This window comes from Anabrus simplex, chromosome 1, assembly GCF_040414725.1.
Source record: "Anabrus simplex isolate iqAnaSimp1 chromosome 1, ASM4041472v1, whole genome shotgun sequence".
NCBI lineage: Eukaryota > Metazoa > Arthropoda > Insecta > Orthoptera > Tettigoniidae > Anabrus > Anabrus simplex.
The window spans coordinates 1359111238-1359137221 of NC_090265.1; the positions used below are offsets into that span (position 1 = coordinate 1359111238).

Sequence of the window (25984 nt, forward strand, 5' to 3'; positions counted from 1 at the left end):
AGGTACGTATGGCTCGAGCAGCTGGCTTTTATACCTCCACTGTGCGTGCGTCATCCTATGACCAAAGTTTCTGTTACCTGGAATATCTCTGTTATCCCTGGATAGATCTTAATGATATGAATATGTGGAGACATTTAGAAACTGATCATCATGATGATGTTACTCTTATGTTAATATCTTGATTATTATGAAAGTTAGTAAAATTTTCCATAATGGAAACATCGAGAATGTTGGTGATGTTACTTGTCCTTGGCAGCTCACTGCAGAGCTCCAAAATCACTATCACACCAGGTTGCCTATCTGCTCCCTGTCAGACTTAGTCATCATACAAGAGTTGACCTCATTTAGCTGCTCGCCCTTTGACACTTCAGAATTATGCGGGGTGTAAACTCTTAATGTACGGGTGTTCCCGGTACAGTATATTCTCCAAGGACTGAATGCTAATTGTATCTAACAACATTTTTGTGTCCTATCTGTCTGGTGTAGAAATTGCATTTTATTTAGCCTTGATATTGCATTAATTAACTCTCAATTTGGAGAAAGGTCCTTTTGTTCAGTTGTAGCCTTTTCGTTCTGAAGGCTATTTTTAGACCTTGCTTTTGAAAATGTTAGCTGACTTGTACATGTTCTTGTTCATGTAATTGAGGACTTTGTATTTGTTGTTTTCAGGTGTGTATTTTCTGGGGTTTTTTTCTTTGTTTCCTTAATCGATCTACTCTGTCAGGTGGTTGGTTGTTTTCTTTTGTGACCGAGCTCAATAGCTGCAGTCACTTAAGTGCGGCCAGTATTTAGGAGATAGTGGGTTCGAACCCCACTGTCCTGAAGATGGTTTTCCATGTTTTCCCATTTTCACACCAGCAAATGCTGTGTCTGTACCTTAATAAAAGCCACAGATGATTCCTTTCCACTCCCAGCCCTTTCCTGTCGCATTGTCGCCATAAGATCTGTGTCAGTGCGACGTTAAACAACTTGTATAAAAAGATGTTTTCTTTTGCGAATTTGTTTTATTGTCCATATTTCATTTCTGAAATATGTTGTGTTCATTGGTATGGATATTGCTGTATGTCTCATTGTATTCAGGCCTGCTAAATCATGCATTTTCATGTGGTTGGATTTGTTGACTATTGTGCATAAAGTCTGGGTTTCCTGTACATTTTATATGGCAGGCTGTTGTTTTTTCCTACTGTCTGTGATAAGATATCTAAAAAGTTGATCACCTTGTTAGTTTCTGGTTCCACTATGAATTTGATTGAATTGTATGAGTTCAGTGTGTTTAATTTGAGCTGCGGGTTTGTTACATAATTGTCATGTGCGTAATACATCATATACGTATGTGCTCCAGTGTAAGATCCCTGCATCTTACCAGAAAAGTGACAGTGGCTAACAATTAGAAAATTTTATGTATTTGAGGTTAAATATAACTTCAGAGTAATCATTTTGCTCAATTTGCTTGTACCGTAATTTCATCCTGGATCACACCAGGAGATTGACATTTGTGTAGATGTTGTGTTAAATTAATTTTGATATTGCAGTACAATCAGAGAAGTTTGATAGTAATCTACCATAGTTGGCTGTATAAATATCTACTGTACAGTTAGTTATCAGAGCAATTTCTTGAATATTCCATAGATAAATGATTTAAAATTCATTTTTGACTATCCTATTGTTGTTATTATTGTAAAGATTGCATTTTAAATTGGAAAATATATTATTAGAAGTCTCTACACTTTCTGTAGCAAGAACCTGATAAAGAATTCAGTTTATGAATTCTTTGTGAGATAAATTTATAAAAATGCCTTCTTTTGCAGCTTCCTTGAATTCTTGTAAGATGTTACAATGGTGGTATTCTGAATCATCAGCTAACAAACAAAAGCTAATTTATGAAAATTAAATTCATTTTCAATGAAATGCTTTTTGGTATTCTATTATGTTTTCAGTTTGGTGGAAGATCTGTTGCAATAACTTCAGTCATCTTTGCAGTTTTGTCTGCTAAGTATTATATTCTCTTTTTATGCTGTGTTGAATGTATGTGGTTTCACCTTCAGTGTGGAAGAATTGATGCAGCTTAATCAACAGCAACGTCAGCAACATCAGCATCAACAAGGTAGTCCTGGTCAGCAGCAGCAGACCCAGACGATGGCGGGTGGAACCGCTACTGGGTCACAGTCAGCTCAGTCTGGGGGTCGCAGCATGGAAAGAGACAAGCAGCTCATGCCTCCGCCCCCCCCACCTCCGTCCTCTGCAGGTTGGTAACCAGTCCCTCTGCGTGCGTACGTGGACTGGCCAATGCCAATTGAGTCCCCTCCACTCCATCCTGTACTGCACACACAATAATTGTATTTTTGTTTTCAAGATCTTTGTGAGGTTGCTGATCACATCTGCAGTGGTGCACCATCTTTGAGGTAACAGGTAGATACTAATTCTGTGTTAACTCTTGAAGCTCACTTCTCATTGTGGTGGCTTTTATGATTTCATTTTCCAATTCTCAACAGTAAGCTATTAATACAGAAGTAGCCCATCTAAACTGCTGATACAATTCAAGACCAGAAGAATTGATGGATGAAACGTGTTTATAAATTGGGATACACATTACACTAAATTAGTTTTTCTCATGGTTATTTTTCTTTTCCATTAGTTTTCTGTCTTGTGTTGTGCCTTATTGACTGCATCATGTAGCTATCTGATAATTTGACAAGATTGTATTTCAATACAGATCAGATTTTCTGCAGTTTTAATGTGGTGTGATACTGGCCTGCATTCATTTTTCACCCATCCATTTGCTGACACATAGATGGTAACAAGGTGTTTTAGCTATGGCCTCTCATAATCCACAATATTTTGCAAATTTTTGTCCTTGCTGTGAGGTTTTCTAGGACTATAGACCGTACTCAGGAAGACTAATCATCCACGTTATGAAATTTTGTTTTCTCTCTTCTAACTATACAATGTTACAATCCTTTTCTTTTATGTAGAATAATAGATCAGTAGCAGGGGGCTTTCATAAGAAATTATTTTGAATGTGTTTTTGATAGTGCTTACTAAGAAACTATGAGACCTGATCATTTTCTTTGGCTTTAAATTGCATGGTCATAATCGTACAATGTCTCTAGACTGTGTTGAATTGAAGCTTCCGTTTACAAGCATGGGTTAGGAAGAGAATATTTTATGTGCCTGATCTTCGTAGCTTGGTGTTGAGGTGAGAAAAAGGTAAGAAAACTATTAATACAATGAAACTTTTACAGCGCCTGGATATCTACAGATAGAGAATTTGTTAATTGTGTATGATGTATTGATATTGAGTTCCTTTTAATTTGCTTCTTGTTGTGTTCAGAAGTTTTCAGAATTCTTAAGTACTAGATGGTATCTCCGTGGTGACTGAGGTAAGCTAGTGTCTTGAAATATGTAATGTTCCCTTTATAAGCACTTGGATATGTATGGCTGAGTTATGTGTGCAAATTGGTGGTTCTCCTTGAAGTTTTTATACCTTCCTTATTTTCCTCTTCCTGTTTATCTTCAAATGCTGTGAAATAATATGATAATTTGCATTTTCTTCTGTGTACTTTTCCTTAACGCAGTGAAACGTCATATTTCCTAGTGTTGTATTTAATTTAGTACTTGGATATCAGATGCTTGTAATGAATATTGTATGTCTAGTTTATATGGAATCTAAGCAGGTTGTCAGAGCAAAAAGAGGAAAATGGTTGGAATGAATTGAGTGATAAACTAAATGAAGGTATAGATGGCAAGAGAAAAATGTTGTATGGAATGATGAAGAACAGGAGGGAGGACAAAGAACAGACTAATTATCAGACTAGTGATAGTGGGTATCTCATTACAGACGACAGAGAGAGAAAGAAGAATGGAAGAATTGTTTTGATAAGCTGTTCAACACTATAACTGATCTGACATGGAATGATATAGAATACGCATGGAAGTACATCAAAACAAGAAAATCTCCAGGCCTTGATGAAGTGTGTGGAGAAACCATCAGGCCTATGGGTGACGTAGGAAAACAGTGGATGTATAGACTTTTTCATAAGATATGGAAGGATGTGCAGAGACCAGCAGATTGGAAAAAAAGGTATCATCATTCCACTCTTTAAGAAAGGTGACAGGAAGAAATGTTCCTATTAAAGAGGAATTACATTAACTTCCCAAGTGGGAAAGCTGTATGAAAGGATTTTAGAAAGAAATATAAGACCATTGATAGAATTAAAGTTATCAGAGGAACAATATGGATTCTGGAAAGGCAGATCAACAGTTGATCTAATATTTGGACTGTGTCAGTATTATGAACATAATAAGGTCCTTTGGCTGGCCTTCCTGGATATCAAAAAGGCCTTTGATGCTGTAAACAGGGACAAAGTCTGGGGAAGTGCTGAGAAACAGTGGAATCAATAATGACATAATAGAACAAATTTATATGAAGACATCAGTAGTTGCATCAGAACACCATCAGGAATGATGGAACCCTTTAGAATAACTATGGGCCTAAGACAAGGTGGAGTTCTGTCACCTCTGCTCTTCATTACTGTGATGAATGAGATTCAACAAGTATGCTAAAACGTTGGTGACAACTAAATGAAAGTCATGCTATTTGCTGATGACATCGGTATATGGGAGATTCCAAGGAGGAACTTCAGGATCAGATCAATGCATAGACAGTAACAGCTAAAGGGTACGGCCTAAGATTCAGTCAGGAAAAAAGTGAAGTGTTGGTTATGCAGAGAGATTGTCAACTTGAAGGTTACATTGAAATAGAGGCTAAACAACTCAAGATGTCCAAGAAATTCAAATATCTAGGAAGCATGATATCAGCAACAGGCTCCATTGAAGAGGAACTTACCAGCAGGATTCAAGCTGGAGGAACACTCTATAGAGTTGGCCAAGACCTAATATGGAACCCAAAAGTACCATTGAAATGCAAGCGAGCATACATGCCAGTTTTGACATATGGGAGTGAGGCGTGCACCATGAGAAAAAAGGATGAAGCAAGTATTCAGGCAGCTGAAATGAGATTCATCTGAGCAATGGTTGGCAAAACAAGATGAGATAAAATTCATAATGCGAACATTAGGGACATGGCTCAGGTTGGCAGAATGCAGGATAACATAACTCTGTGTAGACTCAGATGGTATAGTCACATGCGAAGGATGGATCCTGATCACATATCCAGAAAAATGTATGATCTGCAGTTAAAATATTCAAGACCAAGAGGGTGGCCAAGAATGCAATATACAGATATCGTGAAAAACGACATCCAGCAACGAGGAAGGGACTGGGACAGCATTGAAGGAGGAGAAAAGTACAAAGACAGAAGTTGGTGGAGGGCTTCATTCGCTGACCCATCATATAGATGAAATGACGTGAGATATGTATGTATGTATGTATGTATGTATGTATGTATGTATGTATGTAGTTTATACAGATACTATTGTCATCTATCCTAGTCAGGCTTATGATATGCACAAATTATAATGTTATATGAATGAAATTATAAGATGCCTTTTTTCTAAGGAATCTCTGTCTTGCGTTAGAATTTCCTATCTGCATTCATAATTGAGAATTGAATAGTATGAAGTCTACTCTGGATTCAGTCCTTGTACAGAGAAACTTTCAACATTTCTTATATTATTTATTTTTAGCTGAAGTAACTTTTATAATTCATACAGGTAGGGATCCCAGTTCTAAATCGAAATAAGTAAAATATGCTCAGTTTTACAGACAACGCAATAAGAGCAGATTATCACACAGGTTTTAGCCACCCTAGCTTGTAAGTGAAGCAAAAAACATGAAAATATTTTATCTGAAAGAAACTGTTGCCTCTGCTACTAAAGTAGGCAACTAGTAATCTAAAATTTAGATGGAACTTTTGTTTATGTTCTTCAGTGATTACTGTGAAGATCTTGCCTGTTGAAGCAACAACATAAATGCTTTTCATTAGTCACCTGTAACATATTAAAAACTGCTTTTAAATATTGGTGATGTTACTGCAACAGTAAAATAAATCTGTGTTATTTCAAGTTCTCTCAGAGACAAGAGTCTGAAGACTATGGCTTGTCTTCCTTAGTGAATATTCAATGATCACTGCAGGAAAAATCTTACTTTTCAGGATCCAAATGGTTAAGTTTCGTGTAGAACATTCTTCTACTAGACATTGCACAACAAGCTATTGTCTCTTTTGCTTGTCTTTGGTTCCCCGTTTGTTAGTTGAAGAGATTTTCTTGGCTTGTCTTCAGTCCATTTCTGATCAGTTTTCTACACTCAAAAGCATATCTAAAGGAGCACGTTTATGGTTTTGAACCATATGATTAAAACAAGAGAAAAATAATTAACAGGACTTCAGTTAAAATTTAAAAAGAAATATTGTGAACCCTAAGATTATTGTAAAATACTGAGAAATAATGTATAAAATTTCATTTTCTGCTATCTGTATTAGTTGATTGCCTAAGATTACCATCCAGAGCCAGATTGCATAGAGTTGGCGATGATTGATTACGAGAGACTTACACGCCCTCTCCTTTACATCTTTACTACAACTGCTAAATAACCATACAAAGAGATCTGCAATGTTTCTGAATAAAAGTTTGTTTAGCTTTATTGACTTTGATCTGAATTTCATTATGTATCAATAACTTTACAATTAATTTAAACAATCATTCATTTGATCATCATTTATCTGCTTTTAGGACTTGCACAGAAGGCATATTCCCTATCAGTTCTTTACTTAGACTTTTCTTAAATGATTTCAAAGAACTTGGAAGAAATTTATCAGACATAACCCTTGATAAATTGTCCCATTCTCTAATAATTCCTCTTCCTATAAATGAATATTTGCCCCTATTTGTCCTCTTGAAGTCCATCTTCATCTTCATAATATGAGCTTTCCTACCATGAAAAATTCCATCAATCTTATTCAGCTACTAATGTCATTCCACGCCATCTGTCCACCAACAGCTAAGAACATCCTGATTAGCTGAGCATCTCATCTCCTTACTCCCAAGTGTTCCTAGCCCAAAATGTGCAACCATTTTTTAAACACTATTCTCTTGTTGGAAACCACCAAGAACAAATCGTTCTGCTTTCCTTCTGATCTTTTACATTTCTCATATCAAGTAATCCTGGTGTGGTTTCCATGTGCTGGAACCATGCTCTAAATGGGGTCTTGCAAGAGACTTAAGTGCCCTCTCCTTTACATTCTTACTACAGCCCCTGTATACTCTCATAACCATATGTTTTTATTTACAATTTGCTGTACGCTGCACCAACACGAGATAGGTCTTACGGCGACAATGCGATAGGAAAGGGCAAAGAGTGGAAAGGGAGGAACTGTGGCCTTACTTTGGGTGCAGCCCCAGCATTCACCTGGTATGAAAATGGGAAATCATGTAAAAAAATATACAGGGCTGTCAACCATGGGTTTTGAACCCACTATCTCCCAGATGCAGTCTACGTGACCCAAAACATGCAGTCACTTGTTCAGTTACACACTACAAATCTCATGTTTGATCTGAATTGATGGTTGAACTTCTTACAAATTGTCAAAGACAGACAAGTTTGAGATACGGGAGGAGATCAAGTTTTTACATAAGAAGAAGTCTATTTTGAACAACAGACTTTACGAAGCCCACTTGGAAATTACGACACTTTTAGCCCCATTAGAATAGAATTCACTACAAAAACATGTTACAAATAAACTAAAGAACACACTATCCAATAAGCAAACTACAGTAGACAAGAAATGGAACTCTCTCATCAACTGAAAAAAACAGAACACAAAAAACCTTTCCAGATTAATCAGCACAATTGAATCCAACATTGAGTCCAAAGGTTTCCATCCATCTGTTATGAACATGAGTAGTGTAAGTCTTATTAAGGACGACCTTGAAATACTAAGTAGTGGATCCAAACATAATTGGCCCACCACCTACAAACATGACAGTTTAATTACTACTTTATTACTACTTTAGCAGAAAATTTGGCCATCAACACATTATCCTTAGATAAACATCAGAGTTAAAATATGTTATTGAAAACAAACTTTTATATTATCATAAACAAGAATTTAATCACAATACAGACCACTCCACTAATATGAAAGTCAAAAACTTCAAGAAAAAATTAAAAGTTAATGATCTGATAGCAACTAAATCAGATAAATGTAATGCAATAGTAATCATGGAGAGGAATGATTATATTAATAAAACACATTAGTTTTTCACAGAAAACATTTGTAGCACAATTAAGTAGGATCCCACAAATAGGTTACAAAAAAGAATTAATATCAACAGTCAAGAATAGTATCTTCCCTTTCAGTGAATTTGGAAAGACAAAGCTCATTGTCATGAAACCTAGGCTGCCTGTAGCAAAATCTTTACCAAAAATTCATAAAGCTAATACCCCTATAAGACCAGCTATCAATTTTAGGGGCAGCCTGACGTATAAATTATCTCAGTTTATTCAGAAATTTCTTAAAACATATTATCACTATCAAGCAAATACTATGATAAAGAACTCTATAGAAATTTGCGAGAGAATAAAACACTTGAATGTACCAGAACATTACAAGATCCTTTTGTTTGATGTCATTAATATGTATGCTAATATCCTCATTAAAGCCACTATAAATTTGGTACAGAATAATTTTATCAAATTCAGTAAATTGAGTACTGGTGAAATAGATGAGTTCATTGAATTATTAAAATTCACATTAATAATTATTTTGTCATTGATAATAAAATCTACCAGCAGACAGTGCCTACCAGTGCCTTTGGGAGCACCAGCATCGATTATCTTGGCTAACATACATATGGACCATATAGAATACAGTGAAATTGGAAGTCAGCAAGAGGAATGCCAAGTGGCGAATGCTTGTACACCACACCTGGGAAACTGGAGCTGGAAAATGATGAAAAATAATGATGATGATGATGATGATGATGATGATGATGATGATAGAACACACAAGTATCATAGACAAAATCAAAGCCATAAAATACTGGACACGTTATGTTGATGATGTTCTAGCTATCATAGACAAGAATGTTAATAAAGGAGAAGGAGTTTTGGAACTACTCAACAGCCTAGATCAGAGTATTAAATTCACTGTAGAGTTGGAGAAATATCAGGTCGCTTAATTTTCTAGACACAACAGTATCACGCCATAGAAATAATGACCCAGCATTTACATTTTCAGAAAACCAACATATACCGCTAACACCATTAAACAAAATTCAGTACATCCTGAAGCTAAAAGAAAAAAAAAACCTGCCTATAACAGTATGTTACAGAGGGCTCTAAAATTCCTGCTCTGAAAGAAAAATTTGATGAAGACTATTCGCTAAATAGTTGTGAACAACAGATTTAGCACAAAGTTTATAAATAAGTTAATTAGCAGACATAGAAACAAGCCCAAAACCACTTTGATGAGAGAGTCTAAAACTAAGGAAAAATATGCCATATTCACATATTATAATGATAATCATAATAATAATAATGATAATAATAATAATTAACGTCCTACGAAAGTAAACCTAAAAATTGCTTTTAAAACCAGCAACACCAATGAAAAGATAATATTTAACTCTCTTACAGTAAATAATAACAATAAATACACAAATTCTGGGATATAGAAACTGAAATGCCAGGGAAGCGGATCAGCTTACATGGGACAGAACGGCAGGAATTTTTTATAAGATATACAGAGCACTGCAGCACTTTAAAATATAATTGTTTCTCGACCATGAGCAGCCATCATAAAGACCACAATCATAGTTAAACCACAATAGGTAAAGAACTAAGAACCAAAAATTCTACAGCATAACAAAAAGGTCCACTACTCAATATTTTAGAAAATTTTCACATTAGTATGTATCCATACAAAAATCCAGCCCTCATCTTAAATGAGATAAATGAAAAAAAGAACATAATATGGGAAACTTTCATTCTGATTATTTACAGTAAAATACAAGGTCAGAAGAATTCACAACTACTACACTCAATTTCAGTTACTAACCGCACACTTCTGCAAGTCCTGCCCCTTTCCCCACTTCGCAGTCAGCGAACACGGGAAAGTCAAGTAGGCCACATAACGTAAGTCAGTTAAATCTCGCCTTACATGTTCCTGTTGGTCACATTCTTTTTAATTCTTAATTTGGTTCTCATTATCCACATTACAGATGATGAATTAGATGGTTCAACTTCTCTAGCAACTTACATAATGTTAGCCTCCGACTTCACATAATAATTGAGAGTGAACAGTGTACAGATATATTTTAACTGCATCAAGGGGCAACGAGAAAATTATAACAAAAAGACTTCCAGCACAAAAACTTTTATAATGACCATCACCTTGTATTTTAATTTCATCATGATTTTTTATGCCTTTCAGCACTCAGTCTGCAAGCCTATGTGAATTTACTACATCGCGAGTCTAACTATCGTCGTCTTGGTCTCCCTCTACTTCTCTTACCCTCCATAACAGAGTCCATTATTCTCCTAGCTAACCTATACTTCTCCATTCGCCTCACATGATCCCACCACCGAAGCTGGTTTATGCGTACAGCTTCATCTATAGAGTTCATTCCTAACCTAGCCTCTATCTCCTCATTCTGAGCTGCCATTGTTCCCACCAGCTTGTACCAGGAATCATTATCACTACTTTCATGTCCGTTACTTCTAACTTATGAATTAGATAATCTGAGTCCACCCAGCTTTCGCTCCCGTAAAGCAAAGTTGGTCTGAAAACAGACCATTGTAAAGATAGTTTCATCCGGGAGCTGACTTCCTTCTTACAGAACACTGTTGATTGCAACTGCGAGCTCACTGTGTGACGTGGGCACAATTAGATGGGATCAAACTAACACTGTGATGGGGCAAATTAAATATAAATGGCACAGTGGTTGTTAAGAAAAATGCACAATAACGTACCAGGTGACAGATAATTAATTACACAATAACAGTAAGGATCACAGTGCACAGAGATCAGGCAAGATAAAAGTTAACACACTTCGTGAATGCACTGACACCCAGAAAAATCAAACAGTAAATTGCAACACAGAGTCACTACAACCGAAGCAGTAAACTAAAAAGGAACATAAGTAAATAGTACAAGCAAAAGCAAGGCAACTTACCTCAAAGGGGTAAATGTGTGGAGAGCGGGCTTATAGAGGATCATTGCAATCATGACCACTTTTTTTAAAAAATCAGAATTAATATAGTGAATTTTAGAGATTAGTTCAGAACCATTATCATGAAAGGATAAGACCTAGTTTTAAGAAATTGTAGAACTTAATAACAACAGTATATGAGTATTACACAAGTCCTCAAGGGAATCGATAAATAAATCAATAAATAATTGGATGATTTAGAAATAATAGCCCAAAGAAGAAGAAGGAACTGGTAGTTAACAATTAAATTAATTGGTAAGAATAAATGGAGAAAAACGAAACCAAAACCTTAGTACAGTGTTAACACAAGAACAGGGTATTTTAAGTTACCAGGGAGCGGAAATCAAAAGCAAATGCCGTTAAATATAATAATTCATATGAAAACCCACCGTACAAGGGACTCAAAAGGGATAATTCCAAAATCAGTTAAGGTAGAGAACTTAAAATCAATAGACTTAAAATCAGAGAGCAACGTTAGATAAAACCCCGAAAAATCAACAAGAAGTAGGAGAAATGCTCACAACCAAATGTGGAGCAAGGTAGACCAAGGTCAAGTCAAGGAGAAGTCACTCTTTAATCCAAAGCTCTTCTAATTAAATGCAGGAGAATAACAAATATATGACGCCACAAATCATCCTATGAAGTGGTGAAATAAATGTGAGATCAGTAAATAACACCATTGAAATGTCGTATGGCTTTTAGTGCCACGATATCCCAGGATGGGTTCGACTCACCAGGTGCAGGTCTTCATATTTGACACCCGTAGGCAACCTGCGTGTCGTGATGAGGATGAAATGATGATGAAGACAACACATACACCCAGCCCCCGTGCCATAAGAATTAACCAATTAAGGTTAAAATCCCCGACCCGGCCGGGAATCGAACCCGGGACCCTCTGAACCGAAGGCCAGTACGCTGACCGTTCAGCCAACGAGTCAGACAATATCACCATTAAATCCACCAGACCAAACTCAAGTCAAATCAGTCCGCAACGTTCACCCGATCTCAGTCCAGTCTGACTAAAATCTCTAATCCAAAGAAACAAAATTGCTATAATCAGTGTCACCAAGACGGCGAGCAAAATAAATATCAGACAGTCAAAACATGCGACAAATCACCGTAATAATGATGGTGGTTTCATTTTCTCAATACACAATTAACGGCAATCGGTGATTAACAAGTTACCATCACAAGGTGAATTATGTTAAAAGGTTAACCTACAGAACAGATAGGCATATTTAAGTTATCGGCTACCAGTAATTAAAACCAAGTTTAAATAATAGAATTTAGGAAAACGGCCCAAAACGTCCCATTAAAGATAATACTACACGACTTATCTGACACATTAAGTAGAATAAAATACATCATAATGAAAGCAGACGTTAAAAAAATTCAACGGATACAGAATTACAAATGGAAAAACACAAGTTTGATAGCCTTCATAACAGGACTGAATCAACATTACTGACCATCAGAAATAATTAAAACCAGAAACCAGAAGAATAATGGGATTTAGGAAAAAGAGTCAGTAATGAACTAATGATTAAATCTGCTCCCAATACTAACAGGAATGGCAGTAATCCATGAGAAGGTCGGAGTGGAGAATCCCAGATCAGAACTAATAAAGACACAAGGTCAGTTTACGTATCAATCACAATCATTAGGTAGAAGAAGTAAAAAAATAAAACATCACTTGTTACAAAGCTTCCCACCCAAAAGGATAAGAACCAGGGTAAACCCCGGAAAAATATCGGAGCCTACATGGCACGTCTATCTGTTACAAAAGACAGAAGTCAACTGCCATAATGGCTACTCCAACACAGGTCAAGGCCATCCAGCCTCCCGTTAGTAATAGGAAGTGAGGAGGGAGATACACAAATCGGGTGCGCAGCATAACACAGAACTACACAGAGAAAGATCTGTATAGCTCTGCTACCATCTTAAGGTGGACATGGTTTAGAGGAATTCTAAAGTTAAAGTATCCTTACAACTCCATTAGCTTTATTACACCTTGATTCAATCTCACTTACTGTATTACCAGCCTGGGAGAACGCAACCTAAATATGAAGGTTGGAACTTAAATAGTGGCAACTATTTATTTACAATGGATACAAAAGAGTTACATGTTAGCAACCTTTACTGTCCTTCAATGTAGTCACCAATGTTGTGTATAACCCGTTGCCAGCGATGTGGAAGTCGTAGTATATCTTTAGCAAAGCCTGTTCTGTTGATGGTGCGAATGGAGCGGTCTACTGCCTGCGAATCTCTGCAACAGTTCTGAAGCAAATGCTCACAAATTGTCTGGTTTCGATCACTGTCCAGTAACGCGGCAAGAGCATGCACTTCTTCTTCACTTGTAAGACGACCTGCCCGATGAGTGTCCGCCACAGTTTGCCGACCATCGTTGAGGCTTTTACCCACCGTGCCACTGTTCTGTAAGGTAATGGAGATTCCCCACAAGCCTCTTGGAGACCTTGATGACACTGTTGTGCTGTATGACCTCTGGCACATTCAATCTTGCTCCAACTCCCTTGTTCCTCTTTGGAAAACATAGTGACAGTGTTATATTAGACCACTAGCTCACACATGACTGTGTTTCTCTCGCTTGTGCGCATGCAAGTGATGTGGGAGGGCGAGTCCATTTGCTCTGAGGTAAGGTAGGTATGTAACCAACATGTGCTATCAGCGACTCCGTTGCATAGCGTCTCCACAGCGGTGTTATCACTATTTAAGTTCCAACCCTCGTACTTGAAATTATCTACATGTTCCAGCTTTGTATCACCAATCTAATATTCATTTCTGTTGAATTTCTTACCTACTGACATCAGTTTAGTCTTTGAAAGGCTAATTTTCATACCATACTCATTGCACCCATTTTCAAGTTGCAAGATATTAGATTGCAGGCTTTCGGCACAATCTCCCATTAAGACCAAGTCGTCAGCATAGGTCAGACTGCTTACTTACTACATTTTCACCTGTCTGAATTCCTCCCTGCCACTTTATACCTATCAGCAGATGATCCATGTAAACCACAAACAGGAATGGTGAAATATTGCAGCCTTGTCTAACGCTTGTAAGTAGCCTGAAGCAAGAACTCATTCTACCATCAATTCTCACTGCAGCCCAATTGTCAACATAAATGCCTTTGATTGATTTTAACAATCTACACTTAATTCCATAGTCCCCCAGTATGGCAAACATCTTTTTTTTTTTTTTTCTTTGCTTTACGTCGCACCGACACAGATAGGTCTTATGGCGACGATGGGACAGGGGAGGGCTAGGAGTGGGAAGGAAGCGGCCGTGGCCTTAATTAAGGTACAGCCCCAGCATTTGCCTGGTGTGAAAATGGGAAACCACGGAAAACCATCTTCAGGGCTGCCGACAGTGGGGTTCTAACCTACTATCTCCCGAATACTGGATACTGGCCGCACTTAAGCGACTGCAGCTATCGAGCTCGGTCAAACATCTTTTCCCTCAGTACCCTGTCATATGCTTTCTCTAGATCTGTGAAACATAAACACAACCATCTATTTCCTCTCGTAACATTTTTCAGTTGCCTGGAGTATACTGAAAATCTGATCCTGACAGCCCCTGTGGGGTCTGAAACCACACTGGTTTTCATCCAACTTCCTCTCAACCTCTGATCGCACCCTCCCTTTCAAGATGCTAGTAAATACTTTGCCTGGTATACTAATCATTGATATACCTCAGTAGTTGTTGCAATCCTTCCTGTTCCCTTGCTTATAGATAGGTGCAGTTATTGCTTTTATCCAATCTGAAGGTACCTTACCAACACTCCATGCTAATCTTACTACTCTACGAAGCCATTTCATGCCTGCCTTCCCACTACTTCACCATTTCAGGTCTAATTTTGTCTATTCCTTCTGCTTTATGACAATGGAGTTTATTTACCATCCTTTCCACTTCCTCAAACGTAATTTCACCAACATCATTTTCTTCCTCCCCATGAGCTTGGTTGTTCACGACACCACCAGGAAGATTTCCTTTTCTGATGAGAAGATTTTCAAAATATTCCCTCCACCTTCCCAGTGATTCTCTGGGATCTATTATGAGTACCCAAAACACTGTTCATTTTCTTTTTCTCTCCCTACCTAAGATTCTTTATTACTGTCCAGAAAGGTTTCCCTGCTGCTTAACCTAGCCTTTCCAAGTTATTACCAAAATATTCCCACAACGTCTTTTTGGATTCAACAACTATTTGTTTCACTCTGTTTCTTCCATCTACGTACAATTCCCTGTCTGCACCAGTCCTTGTTTGGAGCCATTTCTGATAAGTCTTCTTTTTACGTTTACAAGCTGCTCTCACGTCATCACTCCAGCTCTGGAACTTTGGACTGTAAGTCGGTAGCCTAGTACTGTTTGTTAAAAGTGAGAAAATGTGTGATTTTTCATATGATCGAGTATTTCATATGATAGCATTGCTTTTAATCGTGACATTTCTACTGACATCATTGTAATGACCTGTCTTGATTTCAGTTGGGAAAACCACTAAGACAGTCTTTCTGAGGATGTAAACAGGCAGGTGGAGAGTGAGTGTGTGCCATTATAATTAAAACTTCCCAGTTTGATTGTGACTGATGATAGGCAAGAGGGCCGTCCATTACAATGAAAATTCCCTAACCCAGTCTTCACATAAGAAAAGATGTTTGGTGACTTCCCCATCGCGTTTCCAGGGTAACGTTAATATCTATGCAATTTAATACAGTCTAGCAACGTGTACACTACCTAACCTAGAATTCTGTATGCAATGTGGAATTCCACAGCGAGGCATAGGTACATCAGCTAGTCTTTCCTAAACTCAAACTGCCTTCCATCTGACCAGTTAGTAATTTTACAAACATGTCTAATATAATCAGAAAGCTTACAGAGCTTGCAAACAATACATGCCAAGTAGACTGGCCTGTAATTATCTGCTTTATGATTATCACCCTTTCCTTTGTACACTGGAGATGCAATTGCAACTCTCCATTCATTTGGTGTAGATCCTTCATGCAAACAGTAATCAAATGAATATTATCATACTATATCCCAACCCATTGCCCTCAGTAAACCCCCAGAAATCTTACCAATCAAAGCTGTTTTCCTAGCTTTCAGTGTTTTGAATTTTTCTGTATTATCATAGGGAAATTTCAGTGCTATGCTAGTAAGCCTATTTCACCTCCTCAACCTGGACATTACCCTTATACCCAACTATCTTAAAGTACTGCTGACTGAATACTTCTTCCTTCTGTAAATCCTCACATACACATTCACCTTGTTCATTGATGATCACTGGAATGGCCCTCCTGGACCTTATTTCTGCCTTAAAGTACCAATACATATCCTTCCATTTTCCCCTAAAATTCATATCTGCTGCCATTCATGTTTGCCATCATGTTATTCTTAGCTGACTTTTTTTGTTGTTGCTAAATTTGATTTTCTGTTAAGTTCCTACAATCTCTCCTTACTTCCACAACCATTCCCAACTCTATTTCTTTCTAACTTGCACCTCCTTCTTTATTTCTTTATTTCTCTGTTGTAATATAGTAGAGCTTTCCCATTCCTTACCACCTTTAAAGATTGTTTTAAACTCATCCGCTAGGCTGTTTATATTTTTACTTACCATTTTCCAGTGATCATAATCACTTCTTAAAACTCTCCTGTGCCTCTCTAATCCATCATAGGGTATTTTGTAATATTTCTACTTTTACAACATTTCTTTCTAACGCATTTATTAACTACAACAAAAGCAGCTTCATGATCACTTATATCATTTATCACTTTAGTTTCTCTGTAGAGCTCATACGGTTTTCGTCGGCACCATGTCTAGAATATTTTTCCCTCTAGTTGGTTCCATCACTTTCTGATTCAGCTGTTCTTCCTGGATTAACTTATTTACAGTTTGTTGGTCTTGCTTTCTGTTGTTTGCATTACCTTCCCAGTTAAAATTGATAAATTGAGATCACTCACTCACTCACTCACTGAGTAGACTTCTGAGGGACATGAAGTTCCCGTGCCGATCTCACAATCCTCTTCCATCCTTTTTGATCTTGAGCTCACTCTTCTCAGTTATCAGTTTGGAAGGTCCGGCATACCTTATTGATCTCCTTCTTCTAGTTGCTTTGGGGTCTTCCTGAAGGTCTTTTCCCATTAAGAGATCCCTTGTATAGATCTACTGGTTCTCTGTTATCCTGCATCCTTAGTACATGTCCAGCCCAGCGCAGTCTGTTGGATTCTATCACTAGATCACTCACTACAAAAACATTAGCCACATAGCTGATTATATTACCAAATAATTCCGCATTTGCATTAGTGCTACCCTTTCCAGGCTGCATACTCCAAAAGGATCAAGTTGCCTGTTATCTTTAGAGATGAGCCTTACATTATTTCATGTTTCTCATCCTTACCTTTTTCTTAGCTTACAAGTTGTTCTTTCAACAGTGTGAATAATCACCTACTGTTCCCATTCCGTCTCTATGATAAATGCTCCAGTCCCACGAGAAAATTTCTGCATCCATACTATCACTCCTTAGCCATGATTCAACTTTTATTGCAATATCTGGTATATTTATCTATTAAACCATGTAATTCTATTCCTTTCTTTATAAAACTTCTACAGTTTAACACTATCAACTTTGCCATCCTTACTAGGGTTTCATCTCCTTGCTCTCATTACCGCTTCCTAGTCCAACCCGTTTCCCTAAATTTACCTCCCTATAACTCTACTAAGAAACCCCCTAACTAATACATACTGTTGTGGTTCTAGTGAAAGCCACCTGAGCGTAGATTCCTATCTCCTACCCACCCACTTTGATATACAAGTTTCACTCAATTTCCCACATACCTACTTCATAGACTCCTTTAAAATCTCGAGCACTCTCCAGTCACTATCCCTTCTACACAGTATCCCACTGATAAAAATCTCTGCACCTTTAAATTTCTGCCATGTTGTCATAACCAAATTTCAGATGTCTGTTCCTATTCGTACTTCTTTGTGCTTGCCTAACATTGTTAGTAATAACGTGGAAATTTACCACCGTCTCCTTACTCTTCTACTCTCTTCAACATTTTTGTTAACCTAATTTATGGATAACACTCTACTCTGGTTCCTTTTCCTCCACACATTTTCCTGCATGCCTAACAGTAGTGTTACCCATGACCAGGGCTTCAATTCCAGTCACCTATTTAGATCCCCTTCTCTTCCTCTCATGACACTGTTCCACCTCCCTCTTCCTATCCTATCCTATTTTCTACTCTACTTTTCCCTTTCCTTTGGATTTGCCCCTCCCCTGTAACACTTTCGTGTTCTCCAACTTTCCTCTGCTGTTCTACCTGCAGTGACTCATACCGATTCCTCACCAATACCTCCACTGAACTCACTCCCTGAGGAGAACCCTATGACCTCATTTTCCTTCCCCTTGAAACATTAGCCCATCTATCTTCCACAAATTCTCCCCTTCCTTCCTCTCCCTCTTGCCTACGTACCATATTCTATACAATGATTGAGGGAGACCTGCCTTAATTCCTGTCCTACATTAAAAGCTATTTAATATAATAACTATATAATAACTATTTTATACTATTTAATATAATAACTACACTACATTTCTAAACCAGCTCGCCTGGTGGCCATGATCGTTAAGGCGCTGAAGTCTAAAAACGGTCTAACACCGAGGTTAGCCGGTTCGAGTCCCGTTGGTCGAAAAAATTTTCACCATCAGAATGTTGGCCGGCAGGGTAGGGGAGGTGGTGGTATACAATTTCTAATCACTAGATTGCGTGCCAAAAGCCTGGATTAAATTCCAAACCTCTCCGCAGTGCTCATATGGAGTGAGGGCATATGACGCTGTTGATGGTGATTCGTCCATCGGATGGAGACGTTAAGCCTTGAGCAGACCCCTTGGTGCTATTCGACAGGAGTAGGCTATGTGCCGGCACCGGGTTTCACCCTCTCCCTACTATCATATATCACATCATTCATTTCATCTCTCATTAACTCCTCTGATGAGGTTGACGTCAGGAAGGGCATCCGGTCATAAAAAACCGCCACGACAAATTCATCTCACCTCATACCCGACCCCGTTGGGAAACGGGACAAGGGTTGGACAAACACTACATTTCTAAACCGCACTTAAATGTTTGGGACAGTCTGGTGCAAAAAGGAATTGGACAGGGATTAATAAAAATGATCATGGCATTGTATAAGGAATGTTGTAGTTGCGTGCAAACACAAGTTGGCAGGACAAGTTGGTTCAAAATAACTAGTGGGCTGAGACAGGGAAGTGTTCTATCACCAATCTTGTTTACAATAGTAATGGATGACATCATGAGAACGGCAAAAGCAGCATATGGAGGAAGAGAAATGAACATGATGTTATTTGCGGATGATATTGTGATTTGGGGAAAAGGCGACAGGAAGATTCAAAAACAGTTGAATGTGGTGAATGGGATGATTGAAAAATGTGGATTGAAAATAAGTGTAGAAAAGAGTAAAACTCTTGTTATGACTAGAGGGGAGAAAGAAGGGAAAGGTCAGATTAGAATTGCAGACAAGCCCCTGGAAGTAGTGGAAACGTTTAAATACCTGGGGAGTGAATTAATGGAGAATGCTCGACTGGATGCTGAGATTAGTAAAAGGATTGAAGCTGGAAGTTGTTTCTATCACAGTCTAAGAAATATGTTATGGGACAAAGATGTGCCAATGGAAGCAAAGGATACTATGTACAAGATGTATTACGTACCCATAACAACTTACGGAGCAGAAACTTGGACAATGACAAAGAAGGATGAGAGTCGAATACAGGCAGCCGAAATGAAATTCTTGAGGAGTATGATACAGAAGAGTAGAAGAGACAAAATAAGGAATGAGAAAATACGGGAAGAAATTGGAGTGGAAAAAATGAATGATAGAATAGAGAAGAGCCGACTAAGATGGTTTGGGCACATAAAGCGAATGAGCGACGAAAGAATGCCAAAAAAGGTGATGGAAATGCAAATCCAAGGAAGGAGAGGCCGTGGATGACCACGATTGAGATGGAAGGATACCATCCAACGCAGCATTATAGAAAGAAACCTGGACTGGGACACAGTGTTGGAGGGGGAGTGGTGGAAAGACCGAAGAAAGTGGAGAGGAACCATATTTGCCCCTACCCGGCTACAGCTGGATAAAGGGAAATTATGATGATGATGATGATGATGATGATGATGATGATGATGATGATGACTTAAATGTATCCTGATTCATGCAAGTTTGAAGGCAATTCAATCTTATTCAAGGCTTGTTTAATATGAAATAGAACTTTCAAGCTTGCTTGGTTAAAGGTGATTTGATAGAATCTAAGGATGTTCTTGTTGAATGAAACATGTCATTCCACTTACGGTTGTTAAAAAATGTTGCCTTTCTCATTCGAAAAACATCATCTGTATTCGCTATTGAATTTTGTTCAAGTCCACTAGGGGGCAGCCTACAAATTCTAGTAACTATGTTGACACAGAAAAAATAGCTTCCTTCTTAACAAAATCTTTTAAAATGCTTACGTCTAATGGACTCTCAAGCTTTGCTTATATCTAAGCAGCAGCACAGCAGTCTGACTTACCATACTTGGCAGCCTGGAAATATCCATTGACTAATTCAGTGTTAATGTGGGTACCGAGGGAAGAAACAAGTCCTCTCTGGTGGCAAGAATTATAGGAGCAGAGTTTTTAGTTCAGTTGTCGTCCCTTTATTATTCTTATAATGGAGAATATTGTGATAGTTCTCCAATTAAGTCTACTGGATCATCTCCATTTTGAATGAGTATTGTCCTTGCACACAGAGTTCTTGAGGAACTTCAAAATGAGTATTTTGTTTCCCAAGAGAGCTACACATTTTTGCTGCTTTCAGATGCCTTAATGTACTTGGTGCTGTTATGTCTGGTCCAGGAGCATTATCAGGATTTATTTTACCCATTGCTATGTTCATTTCTTTTTTCTGAAGTCATGATCTTCTAATGGAGATTCAAGGGGCATTCCATTATTTTGAGAACTCAGGATTGTTTAAACCTCTCCTGAACATCGCTAATACGTATAGGGCAAGAAGGTTTTGCTCCACTATTCAACATCTGCCTCTTTTCCTGTGGTTGTAAAAACTACATTGTGCTATGTCATATTCATATTTTTCTCTTCATTTTTGCCTTTCTCTTTTATAACATTTGTTAGGATTTGAGGTTCTAGAAAGGGTGTATCTTGCATTCAGTTCTATTTGTTGGTAAAGTTTGTAGTATTTCACGGCTGGGTGTCTACATCATGTAAGCTCTTGAACTGGGGAAACAAAAAATGATACTTATATCTTGCTCTAACTCAATAAGAGTTCATTCAGCAATTATATTTAGGGTCTTTTCCTCCCTAGGTTTCATTGGAGAGGAGATAAGAATGTTATTTTCTTATTATTATTTCCTTCTTCCTATTCTATCGCTATTAATTGAAACTTCATCACAACTGTTAGCATGAACATTGTTTATACTGCTAACATACCGTGAAACTGTAGTTTCACTGTGTTCCAATGGATACTCCTTGCTGTGTAGATATTCACTGATTTGTAGGATTCTCCACAAAATCTGCTTTACTGTAGTTCTTTTTGTACTATTATCCCCTTTTGGCTCAAAACTTCAGATGTAGTCATTAATCAAGTCATTATGCAAATATCAACCAGTATTAAGCATTGATTTAGCATTGTGTTGTTGTTTCAGTCATCAGTCCATAGACTGGTTTGATGCAGCCCTTCATGCCACCCTGTTGTTTGAGTTAACAGTCCACAGACTGGTTTGATGCAGCTCTCCATGTCACCCTATCTTGTGCTAACCTTTTCATTTCTACGTAACTATTGCATCCTACATCTGCTCTAATTTGCTGCTCATCCTGTGCTAATCTTTTGATTTCTTCGTAACTACTACACCTTACATCTGCTCTAATCTGCTTGTCATATCCATACCTTGGTCTATCCCTACCGTTCTTACTTCCTGCACTTCCCTCAAAAACCAACTGAACAAGTCCTGGGTATCGTAAGATGTGTTCTATCATTCTATCTCTTCTTCTCGTCAAATTTAAGCAAATTGATCTGCTCTCACCAATTTGATTCAGTATCTCTTCATTCATGATTCAGTTATCCATCTCACCTTCAGCATTTTTCTGTCACCGGGCAAGTTGGCCATGCAGTTAGGGGCGGGCAGCTGTGAGCTTGCATCCAGGAGATAATGGGTTTGAGCACCACTGTCGGCAGCCCTGAAGACGGTTTTCCGTGGTTTCTCATATTCACAACAGGCAAATACTGGGGCTGTGCCTTAATTAAGGCCATGGCCAATTCCTCCCCTCTTCTAGGCCTTTCCTATCCCATCATCGCCATAAAACTTATCTGTGTTGGTGCAACGTAAAGCAAGTTAAAAGAGTTCTGTAACATGACATTTAAAAATCTTCTGTTCTCTATCTTTCTGAGCTAGTTATCATCCATGTTTCACTTCCATACAGTGCCACGCTCTGTAGAGAAGTCTTCATAAACAGCTTTCTAATTCCTGTATCAATGTTCAAAGTTAGCAAATTTATTTTCTTAAGGAAAGCCTTCCTTGCTTATGCTAGTCTGCATTTTGTGTTATCATTACTTCTGCCTTCATTAGTTATTTTACTACCCAAGTAACAATATTCATTTACTTCCTTTAAGATTTCATTTCCCAATCTAATATTTCCTGTATCACCTGACTTTGACTACACTCCATTACTTTTGTTTTGGACTTATTTATACAATGTCCAAAAAATTTCATCCATTTTCATAGCTGTAGTTAATACAAGAGAAGAAATAACACAATGCAGGTTAGATATGACTGTTTTAAAAGAGTTAACCATAAACAGTCCCATAACAACCATAGTAGATATGAATCAAACAGATACAGCACCAATTAACTATCAAATAACATAATAATTCAAACCATTAGCATATCATACAAAATTAAAAATTAATTTTAAAATGTTAAATTACAAATAATGTTTCCTGCAAATGTTTTACATAGATAAATGTTTCATGAGGTTTAGGAATGTGCGACATCATTCTTGGTATATTTTTCCTGGAACCTTTTGTGGTCCTGGATTGTTCAGTTTTCCTAGAGGTTGTTAGTTCCTATCACTGAATCACATAAATCCATTAAAAATATGTTAGGTGCTGGAGTAGAGATGAACGATTGGACCTCACGTGAAGTGCACAACTTTTTCTGTGTTTTTGCCATTTGTGAACATGGAGTGGCATGCTGATCAATTTGAAACTATTTTGGGGCATTTGATCTGCAAATGTAACAAACAATGCATCCTTCTTTATAAGAACTGTTAGGTTCTTCAGTGTCCCAAAACTATTTTTGAGTAATAATTGTACAAACTACCTGAAAAAGAAAACGTATGGTCACACTATTATACTTGCAAAATAAACAAATTAATTAACATAATTCTATTTTAAAGAAACAATTAATTAACTTAATTCTCTTTTAATTACATTGTTTCTTTTTCAAGTACTGTATAATACTGTTACCATATGTTTTATTTTTCAGGTGGTTTATAAATGTATTACTCAAAAGTAGTTTCAGCAGACTGAAGAACCTAACAGTTATAAATTAACTGAGTCGAAACTCAAAAACGATGGCTAGAGATATTACCAAGAGAGTTCATGTTACCCTATTCCAAAAATATTTAAAGAAACATTTCTCCGTTGAACAGGTACTGACTGTTTGTTTGTCCAGCCCTTGTCCCGTTTCTCGACGGGCTTGGGGGTGTGGTGAGATGCATCTGTCTTGGCAGGTTTTTATGACTGGATGCCCTTCCTGACGTCAATCTCATCAGAGGAGTTATGAAATGAATGATGTGATATATAATAGTAGGAAGGGAGAGGGTGAAACCTGGTGCTGGCACGTAGCTTACTGCTGTCAAATAGCACCAAGGCTCAACTTCTCCATCCGACAGATGAATCACCATATGAGCATTGCAAGGAGGTTTGGAATTTAATCCAAGCCTTTAGTAGGCATTCTAGTGATTATAGATTGTATACCACCACCTCGCCTACCCTGCTGGCCAACATTTTGGTGGTGATAATTTTTTCGACCAGCAGGACTCGAACCAGCTAACCACGGTGTCAGACCATTCAGACTTCAATGCCTTAACGATCATAGCCACCAGTCGGGCTGAACAGTTTCTGACTGGTTGCTTTAAAAAATTACAATCATATGCCTCTTTTGCAACAGCCACCTTGTACTAAAGTAATCAAGTGCCAGTGAATTCAGTTAAGTGACTTGAGACTGTAATGTGTACAAATTATACTCAAATGCAGTGACTGTAGTTACCTCTTTATTGCAACAACCACAGTAAACTAGATACTTTTCTGTCTGACCTAACAAATTATTTTCCTTTAGTTCACTGCGTAAGATGTTCCATGCCTTGAGAATTTACCTGGAGTCATAGCAACAATGAGGTGCTAAACAGTTGTACCTGTGCTCTTCTATAACAAGATGTCTGCTATATTTTTTCACTTGCTCTGTAGTCCTGTAGTCCTCAGCTGAAGAATTGTGAGTGAAAGGAGAATAGGAATAATATATGCTAGTTAGGACAGTTGAAGAGTAGGGGAGAGGTTAGTGATTTCACTTTTCCAAAGAATAGGTTTGATGGAATTCCTGACTATTAGTGCCATGCCGCTGTTTGTCAGGTAGCAGAATTGCTGATATTGTGAGTCCGGAAATAGACCTTCAACCCCAAAATTACCTTCTCAAATGCCTTAAGGCCATCATAAATGTGTCTGATGTATGTAACTCCAGAAGACAGCAATAGTATCCTGAGTTCAATACTCTCGGCAGTTAATGAGCCGACTGGAGGTTTGGAAAATTCCATAATCTCCTTCAATGCAGAACATTAAATGCAAACTGTGCTTTCTTTTTTGCCCGCTTGCTGTAGAGGAACGTCAAACATTCTCAAAACTATATTGCTTCTCTGAGCGCCATAATTGGTCCCAAGAACCGAAAGACCGAGAGTGATGAAGTCGTGAAGTGTGGCAGAATGCAGTGGCTGACTGAACATAGTAATAAAATATGAATTTGAACTAAAACTTACTGCACTATATGTTCTATTCACATGAAATAATATTAAAACATGCATTATGCATGGATTTGTCTAAAACATTACTGATACATGCAAATGTGCACTAAAAACTACATTTATATTTAGAAATAAATACGTACCAAGTTTGAACTATGGAACAGATTTGTACAAAAGCAAACATTTGTGTAAAATCCCTGTCTACAAGATTGGTGTTCAAAGGTGAAAAGTAAAACTTTTTAAAAAATGGCTCCAAAAACTGTAAAAGTAGTTACTGGGACATAAAAACAAATAATGTGATTATTATTATTATTATTATTATTATTCTTTGTCGTTTAGGTCTACTGAGGACCACGGGGCTCGTATCTACTGTTGGGTAAAGTTGTTGCTTTCTTCTTCTTCCAATACTCCTTCATTTGCTGACTATGAGCCAGCTTTCTCTCCTCGGTCCACTTAGTTCCTGTAGTCTTCTTACTTGTAAGGGACGTTGGGAAAACTCCGTGTCGGATGGCTTGACGGAACAGTAGTCGGTCATGAGTTTGTCCCGGTGGGATATCTAGTTGTTCCATATCTGACTTAACTGACGTGATCCATTTGTTCTTAGAAGCCTTGCCTCTTCCTGTTACTGTGAATATCCTGTTGGTGAGTCTTTCGGAATCCAGACGGGCCAAGTGTCCATAAAAGGTCAGGCGCCTTTTCCTTATAGACGTGACGATGTC

At 37.8% G+C, this 25984-nt stretch overlaps 1 protein-coding gene across 6 annotated transcripts in view; it reads left to right on the plus strand.

The window, feature by feature from the left end:
- The window catches only part of LOC136858342 (transcription factor SPT20 homolog), a 615333-nt gene that overhangs the window by 532782 nt on the left and 56567 nt on the right, over nucleotides 1-25984 (plus strand). For 5 of the 6 annotated variants that reach the window (XM_067137808.2, XM_067137810.2, XM_067137809.2 and 2 more), the window contains one exon: nucleotides 2046-2245. The exons of the other annotated variant lie outside the window; for it this stretch is intronic. In XM_067137808.2, coding sequence (XP_066993909.2) covers nucleotides 2046-2245 — 200 coding nt within the window. The remainder of the gene's footprint in view (nucleotides 1-2045; nucleotides 2246-25984) is intronic. 6 annotated transcript variants of the gene reach the window in all.